The sequence below is a fragment of the Carassius auratus genome, chromosome 39, assembly GCF_003368295.1.
Source record: "Carassius auratus strain Wakin chromosome 39, ASM336829v1, whole genome shotgun sequence".
Taxonomy (NCBI): Eukaryota; Metazoa; Chordata; class Actinopteri; order Cypriniformes; family Cyprinidae; genus Carassius; species Carassius auratus.
In genome coordinates this window covers 43,402-52,950 of record NC_039281.1, presented here as the reverse complement: position 1 = coordinate 52,950, position 9,549 = coordinate 43,402, and the positions used below count along the sequence as shown (strand labels likewise).

The following is a 9,549-nucleotide window of genomic DNA, read 5'->3' as shown; positions in this document are numbered from 1 at the left end:
TGATGATTTCATTGAAAATTTTATTTCAAATAAAAATAATAATCAATTAATTAAAAAATAAATAAATAAAATAGAAATAGCTTTAGGCCAAATCTTTAAAACCCATTTACACTTGAAGTTTATATTTAAACATTTTTTTTTCTTTATTGTTACAATGTGTTTTTAGGATAAATTGCCTAAGAAGTATGTGTTCTCTGTGCTTAACATCACATCACACAGGTATGTACATTTGACTAATTGCCTTGCATTTTATGCTATTTAGTTTGTTTATTGCATTATTTTAGTGTCATGTATGTTGCTTCTTCATTGTACCATCTGCTGTTACTGCATTTTACAGTATTAAAACCATTTCATCAGCTCGAATAGATTGGAATGTCAACATTGTGTGGATTAATGACACATGTATGCCATTAGGAACTGTAAAATATGCATGCCCAAAATGCCATACCATAATGCCAGTTTTTCTAATCATAAATCCGCCTTTGAGCTTATAAAAAAAAAATGCTAGACATAGATCATATATGTAATGTTTTCCATTTTCAGACCACAGGATAAATAATTTGGATGAAACACTCGAACACACAAATACAGCACCGCGTGGAAAAGAGAGGATAGGACGATCTGCACACAAACTCTGTTCATATTTGTCAAGGACAATTCATTTAAACGGATGAGCTCAGACAAGTCAGCTGGTTGTTTCCACTCGTCGGTGTTTGCGGCAGAGCTTTCGATTGGCTGGTTGTATTATTGTATGCAAATCCGGTCGAGGTTGCAGCCAGTAGGTGAAAGGCTCGCGCTGGTGTGGCTCTCCAGACCCGAAGCACGAGGTGAAATCGCTTTCTGCGGAGCTGTCCACTCCAGGAGGTGCTGAAACCGACACTTGGAAGGAATGCACAAACTCGGAGGACGATTTACAGCTTAACCAAAACGGAATTGGATTTACTTCGCACCAGTCAACATTGTTGTTCCAAAAGAAATTATTTTATTTTAAAAACCTCACTCGGAAATACTTTTCTGGATGAGTTGTAGTTGGATAAACAGGTATGTTTTTCTTCTGTATGATGTACTACATAACCTGATGTGATTTACGATCAAACCTCACGGATGAATTTCCGTGTGATTTAAACGCGAACACTATATTATTATCTGTGCTGGCTTCTGTACTCATTTGCACTTATTCAAATGGATTAAATGGAGAGTCAAAGTGGAAAGCACTTTCGCTGTAAAGTGTGAATAATTTAGTATTTTGTGCAGTGACATTCAGCGTAGCAGGCACGACTGAAGTCCAGTAGCCGTGCTTGATGGAGGGTGATGAAGTTAGACGAGCTTTTCCCATCCGCCGTATCGGGGACGAGTTCACTCGTCGGTCGATCCGATGTAATGTTGCCTTAAACAGTGCTGCGATAGTCCTCGAATGAAAAACGTAGACTTTAAAGCTCGTGGCCGTTTAATTTAGCCGCAGGGTACTTAGCAAGTTGTTTTTCTTAGCACGCAAATCCTTGAGTGACACCGTGCGCGGGCGAGGGGATTATACTCTTGTTTTCCTCGTTCCGATTCAATCTGGCGTGTGTTTATGGCGATCGCTGGTAATTGACGTGGCTGACTAGATACGGGCGACAAACTGGTGTCTGTAGTGCGACTGTACGGATCCGTTCACATAGGACGTGTTCTTGCGTTCAAAAACAGATGGAAGAGGCGCAACGCAATGGAATAGACGCGTGTTAAGTAGTTTAAATTACTGTTGAATCTCACCGCGCTGTCAGGTTACGACACAGACGTCTTTTAATGTTTGTGTGCATTATCTGGCTATTATAAAATATGAATACCTAATAATCGAACGGGTATGTGAACAGCTCCAACGATTTAACCCGTTCACACTGTTCCATATACGACCATGCAACTCTAAACGCATGCATAAATTATAATAAATCCGTATATGATACATTTTTGTTATTTTTAATGTCCGTTAACAATCATCAAAACCATGATCATTGTACACGGAGTTTAAGGAATTACAATAAACTTTTTATGAATGATTTAATTCAAAATCATTAAGGATACAGATGTTGTTAATATTGACGATGCACTCAGATTGAATCAGAAATAATCATCTGTGATTTAAGTGACACCAAACAAAAACTGTTTAAAAAAAATTGTGATGTCCATGGGTCTGAATGAATTATAGAAGACGTATGCTTCACAAAGATTTGTTTTTCCCCACCATGTTCACAAGGGCTGCCATTTTACCGATTTATTCTCAAGAATGCCTATTTCTTGATCTAAACATTTTGTGTGTCTGTGGCCATTGATGAATAGAACTTTTCTTCTTCACATTTTCTGTATGAAAGGTTGTAGGCGTTATTTCCATTTTTTTATTATTATTATTTATTATTTATTTATTATTATTATTTTGTATTAGGTTTCTTACAGCAATATTTTTCGACAAGACCTCAAGAGACAGCATTGCCAAGCTCAAATAGCCACATTGTCAAGCTTTCCTGGTTTGTTGTTGTCTGTTGGTTTAGGTTTTGCTGCCAAGCATTTATATAGAATCTGCTTTTGTAAGCGAAAGTGAAAGTTCAGATAAAAAAAAAAAAAATGGAAAGGAGTAAAAGCACAGAAAGGTGGGTGGAAATGCATTGTACCACCTGCTCAGTGTATGACTGATGAGATTCATAGTTAATGTATGAGAACTCTACTACTGTAGCTACTGTATGAGCTTCCATGCTTCTCTGCTCAAGTGAATCTGATGCACATTGAATTATACATCAAATGAGTATAGGTATTATTTTGTCAAATTGTCCATAGTGCTCAGTAGCAACGAATATACTGAAGACAAAAACTCTACAAGGAACTCACACGGTGCAGAAAGTGAGAGGAACAACAAACAATCACTTCTTCAACACACAGAGATAGGCAAACATGCATTATCACACAAAAGTAAAGCCTCAGATCTTACAAAAACACATTACAATTCACTGTATTGGCTATTAAATATGCCTCCAGAGCAGATGGCATTTAAAAAAATATAAATAAAAACATTCTGTAGGAAACCTAGCTGGAAATATTGGGAAAAGAACACTCAATGGAAATATATAAATTTACATAGAGAGAAGGGGAAATGTAGTGTAAGCACATTATCAGCACTGGATCTTCCTATAACACTCTAAAGGAGACCGCATTATCCTTTCTCTCTCAGTAGCAAGAACTCATCCTGTCACATTATTTCAACTCACCAATTTTAGAATTTCACCCAATCTTAAATTTTTCAGCAGCAGGTGGAAGAGCTGCTTTAATGCTGTGGTGTGCACTGATGTGAGAAACGCTGCTCACAGTGGAAATAAATGTAGGCACTGTTACCCAAAAGAGTAGTTCAGCATGTAAGTTGGGTAACTACTTAAAGTTTTCTTAGAATTTAAAGGAATAGTTCGCACAAAATATTGCTGCAAATGTTCTCCCCCCAGACCATCCAAGATTTAGATGAGTTTGTTTGTTCATCCGAACATTTGGAGGAATTTAGCATTATGGATTTAGCAATGGATCCTCTGCGGTGAATGGGTGCAGACAGAATGAGAATCCAAACAGTTGATAAAAATATCACAATAATCCATGAGTATTCATATTAGGCCAGAAGTGACAGAATGATGGATTTATTTCTTACAAACTATCATATTTTCACCTCACAAGGCTTTAATTGATGGACTGGAGTCTTTTGAAATGCTGAGCGTTTCCAAATCTGTTGTGATGAACAAACAAACTCATCTACATTGAATGGCCTGATGTTGAGATTGGGCATTTTCAGCAAATGTTTATTTTTGGATGTAATATTACTTTAAAACTTGTTCATTCACCCTCATGTCAATCAAAACATGAATAACTTCCTTTATTTTGTGTAAAACAGCTGCCCATGCAATGAAAGTACTTCAAACGTGTTATCTTTAAAATATTTTCCTTTGTGTTCCACAATGAGTGTGAATGAATGTTGACAGAATTGTTATTTTTTTGGTGAATCTCTTTGAAGCAATAGTTCACCCAAAAATGAACATTTTGTCATCATTTACTTACCCTAATGTTATTCCAAACATGTATAAGTTTATTTTCTATGTTGAACACAAAAAAAAAATATTTTGACAAAAACAAATTACAAAATGATGACAAAATTGACCTTTTTTGGGGTGAACTATTTTTTAACATTCTTGCTGTAATTGATTATTATAAGAAGCATTCATATTTTTTTTTTTTCTTGGAAATAACGACCACATTTCTCATTTCAATCAGCACTATCATCATCAGCAGCCACACTGTCAGCCACAGCTGCATCTTCATCATCATCATCACCATTATTATCTTCATGTGTTTCTCATTTTCTGCCTTCATCACAAATCATGGAATCGTTATGTGTGCGCATAATAGCAGTCTGTGATTTTCAGTTGTTTTCTCCACTGAAAGGCACTGCACTCACACGATACAAAAAAGAAGGGGGCAATACAAACACTCTAATTGCTTCCAATAATTAATCTCCTCAAACAACTTCCTCGCCTTTGCAGCCTCGACGTGAATAGCATCACCCCGAGATACACGTTCAAATAAGAATCCAGCATTATTTTCACACAATGCTGCTGAGATGCATGTGCGAACAAACTTTATTCCTGTGGTCTGTGGATTCCCCTGTCCATAGATATGTTCATCACAGACCTGAGTGAGTCCTACTGTTGCACTAATGAATCCTGACACTGCTCACAGATTGGACAGGTCAGTGCAATCCTCCGTGACCAGCAAATAACACAGTTCACTGGTCAGCGGACATAGAGCTATCTCACAGACCTGGCTCACAAAAGGCCTTTCTGACTTGCTCTCTGTATCCATCAACCAGCATGAACTTTTGGGTTTAGGGAAACTTTATGTTTTGTCTGTTTATGTCTGTTATTTATTTTTTATGTTATTTTTTTCTGGGGTTAAAAATCAGCCTTAAATCTGTTTTCCTTTTCCATCTTCAGATCTAATCATCAGATCTATTATTGCATTTGTGCACATTCTATTTAAACTTACTCAGGGCAACAACCCATACTGTATCTAATCAACTTGTATCTGTTGAATACGGCAAATATGTATGAGTGACTTGATTCTTGATAGGGCAGATATGTGTTTGACAGGGCATATTCACTACATACTGGATCTGGCTTAGGGCTTGGGAGAAAATAATTAGATTGTACAACCAATGTTTTGAAGTTGAATAGATTAAAGAACAAAGCCAAGCTTGGAAAAGTAGTTTGAACTCACATAGGGAAAGTGTCTGGATATTTCCAGCTTGTTCTCAGGCTTGTTCCCAGATTGGTAGACTGGCTGTCTGATCCTGCTTATTGATTGTCGGTATGTGTGTGTGTATGTGCCCACATTGCTCTAGATGTGAGCTTTGGAACATGTCCGCACACAGACAAAAGACCAGTCTTTGTGAAGGGGGACTGGTTTTTAAACTCTGGCCAGTGAGGTTGTGTTCTTTTTGATTGCCTTTGTTTGTTTAAATGTGTGTTTCTCTCTATATTTGTATGTTGTGGAATACACAGAGCCTCAATATGAAATTCTCAGCTGCCTTCCTGAGTCGCATTTTAAGGGGTGCAGGTGCCAGTGTCACATCGTAGTATCTGTCCCAAAACACAGGTACAGCTCTAGAAAGCAGTGTATCTGTTGCATAACGTAACAGAAGCTGCGTTCTGGCTTTCCGCTCTAATCTCACCTCTGCTGGCTGCTGGGGTTGTGTGTGTGCGTTCCATTTAATGAGTCCACATTATCCGGGGAAAAATGCTAAGCAACCATATCACGACAAACTAAACAAGAACCTCGGGACGCTTCTTTAGAGATCATGATTTTTTAATGAAAGTGACTCAGACTATGATTAATTTAAATGACTTTCAATTGCACTATTAATTGCACAAGAGTTATCATAGAATATAGATGCTTCTGTCACACCTGTCAACATTTGGGCACCAAAATCTGGGAGACCTCAGAGCAAGGGTGGGTGATGTATTGGGGTGGTTCAGAGTATCTGCAGGATTTTTTAAAATTAAATGTAAGAATTTTAAAGACCTTTTGAAGTCCTGCACAAGTAAAATGAATACCATTTGAGTGGAGTAGAGCAATGTCTATGGTAATATATTAAACCATAAAATGACAGTAAAAAGCAGGATTTGCAGTTCAGATACAGGTTTTCACAAAACAAAATGTTTCATAAAAATTATGAACTTCACATTTGAGCCTTTAAAACATTGTTAAGAAAAGATAGATAGATAGATAGATAGATAGATGGAAAATAAAAAAATATTATCAAACAATTATTAACATAAATATAACTTAATGTCTTAATTGTTTAGATTTGTATAATGCATTAATTTCTTGTAGATCCACCAGTTCACATTTTTAACTCTGCATATTTTCTGCTTAAAATGTGGGGCAATTTTCACTTCAGTCTGAACAAAAATAGTAGAAGGGCTTATTAAAAATGCACATTCATTCTCTGCAGGAGGAAAGGCAGAAATACAGGTGCTTCCCTGGAAATCGCAGTACACAAAGCAGCGCAGCAGCTGACTTTGAAACATGCACTGATCATATTTAATCAATTAACCATTGCCCTTTGAAATTTAATCATAAAGCTATATATCTCAATTCTTGTCTCTCTGTCCCCAAATTTAAGACCTCTTGAATCATAATTAAAGATGTCTTTCTTGTACAATTTAAGATTTTTTTATTATTAAGATTTTTAATTTATTGAGATCAGTGCGACACACTTTGCAAAAGGCGTGGACCTTGTCTAGCTGTTTGTTAAATTTATATGTAGGCTATATTTACTTAGTCTTCTCCTCCCATTTCTACCAATGATGCTTGAATCAACTTCCCGCATTAAACACCTGCACAGGTTTCAACAGTGCAACATGGTTGTAGGTTGCCAGGTTGAGGTCACAAATTGTTTGAAATTTGTGTCATGTGTCGATTTTGTGAGTAGGATGTGTTTCATACAATATCTGGCAACTGGACAACCTTGGAATAACATATTAATGTGATTAACGAGGTTTGGGCCATACAAATTACGGGAGTTTCCTGGGAGAAATAACAAAACTGGAGGAGTGCGGGAGATGTGTGTGAAATACAAGAGACTCTTGGGAATAACGTGAGTTTTGACAGGTATGGCTTCTGTTGTGTCTAAAAATATTAAGGATAATATCGTTGTTAATGGAATAGTTCATTCCAACTTCATTTTGTCGTCATTTACTTGTTTCTTTTTACTTGTTTCTTTTTATCATAGAACGCAGATAGAGACATTGCGAAACACTGCTTGTGTTTGTCCTTGTACTTATAAGAAACGAGACTCCTTGCAGAAGTAACAAATAAATTATTATTTTTGAGTCTGATCTTTTGGATGAAAACCAAACTGATTCAGTTCATAAGAACTCACTGACTCCGTGGTCCAGTTGTGGCCATTAATTTCAGTTTAGGGTGAACTGACGTTAAGATCTCATCGTTTCCATAAAGCTATGCCTTTAAGTGAATTTAGTTAAATGTAGGTTAAGATGGACATTTTGGAGATGGTCTCAGTTAGAGGATACAGCAGTTTAGGGGGGATGTGAAGTAAGAGAGTTCCCCCTGGCATGACTACTTTAAGACTGTTTGGTCCTGTTGTTACGCCTCTCATCTTATTAGATTTCAAAGAGCAAGACCACACATACTCAAAAAAGAGACCAAATCCATTTAGAGAAATCCTTGCGCTCTGCCCAGGGGGGCTGCCTTACAATCAAGGCTTATTAGCATATTACCCAGCATGCTCTGAGAACTTATGTTAGTGGTGGGGAGACTAGAAAGTAAGTCATTCAAGGTGGGAGAACCCCTATGGGAGTCAATCCAGAATGCTCTTAAGTGTGTTTGCACATTAATCTGCTTTTAGTCCAGCTGAACATTGACTCCAAAAGGGACTAAATGGTTTTATCAAGAGAAATAGATATGAGATGTGAGCCCTTGTAGTGTATCTGCCTTCAGCAATGTAGCACAGTTGTGATAACACAGGTAAGTCATCTACTGAGGATGGTGGCTCAATCGCCTCAATTCCAAATTTGATTCGAAACTTGTTTATCCTCCTGGATATGTACGTCTATGCTGGATTTTGAGAAAGATTACCTCTAAAGAGTGATTTAGCTCTGAGCTCTATTTCCACACAAAACTTGAGGGATTTAAGCCTCAGTGTCTCCGCTCAGTATTAGGCCGTTTGGAGCTGAACAAGAAAGGAAACAGGAAAAGTTTCATCAAATTATAGTTCAAGATCAGGCTTGAAAACCTGTACAAAATGAAACCATAGTTTTATATTATACTAACTGAACATTTTAATGGTAAATTGTATAATTTTTTAATTTAGATTTTAAGGATATTTTTGTTTGCCTTTAAGAATTTTGGTACTGTGTTGGGTCACCACTTGATATCTAATGTAAAATCGTGCCAAAACCCGTTTGAAACCACTGATTTAAGATATTTTTAATGGATATTTTCAGATGCAAAATGTCCTTTTTTCTTTGTGTATGTATGTATGCATGTATGTATGTATGTATAAATAGAAACATAAATAACAAAGCACAAAAAATGTAGCCTGCTACATTTTTACATATTCTAACTAAATGTGACAAAAATATATGCCTGCAAACACACACACACAGTTACATATTCTCAACTTTTGACATTTCTTTATCAGTGACATTTCTTTCATCCACAAAGGATTTACGAGGGGATATGCAGTGCAGCACTGTGTTCAAAGCAGGCAGCAAATTACACTCTTTCTTTTTGTGATTACAGTGCTGCATTGGGAGAGATGTCAGAATAAAAAAGATAACATGTTCATGAATGTGATGAGCAGCAATAAATAATGTCACCTGGTACACATGAACAGAGCAGTGTTTACACAAGTCCTGATCTCTTTTCTCATCTGTGATTGTGTTCTCCTGCCAGTGTGCTTTTATCATTGGTTTCTAGCAGAACTTTGGGTGTAATTAATCAAGGATATTTATTGTCCATGTTCCCTGTCTGGATAAAGCTTACTCTCCTCAGACTAATCTGGTTAAAGGACCAGCACGTGGTTGACCCGCCCGGCTAAACCCTGGTCATGTGATGCTTATCTGGGCACAAAATGACCTCTGCATGTGAGGTTGACTGTTTTTGCAATACTTGTGACGTTGGTGTAGATATGATATCTTTGTTAGTGTCTTGAAATAAACTACTATTCTTGCAGTATAAAACTAATAAACTAGTAGTTTACTGAGACTATCCTTCAAAGCATTTATTTAGTAAACTATTAGTATACCTATAAGTTCACTTTTAGTATAATTGCAGTACAAACTACAAACATAGAGGTAAACTAGTTGTGTATTCAATGTTTGCTACTGTTATACTTAAAGGGGGGGTGAAATGCTATTTCATGCATACTGAGTTTTTTACACTGTTAAAGAGTTGGATTCCCATGCTAAACATGGACAAAGTTTCAAAAATTAAGTTGTACGTTTGAAGGAGTATTTCTGT

General features: G+C 36.7%; 1 protein-coding gene across 1 annotated transcript in view; it reads left to right on the top strand.

Moving 5' to 3' along the window:
- The first annotated feature begins 640 nt into the window (after positions 1–640).
- Positions 641–9,549, top strand: part of LOC113058164 (follistatin-related protein 5-like) — a 47,139-nt gene continuing 38,230 nt past the window's right edge. The window contains exon 1 of the mRNA XM_026225839.1: positions 641–1,041. Within this exon, the coding sequence (XP_026081624.1) occupies positions 1,019–1,041 (23 nt within the window). The 5' untranslated portion in view covers positions 641–1,018. The remainder of the gene's footprint in view (positions 1,042–9,549) is intronic.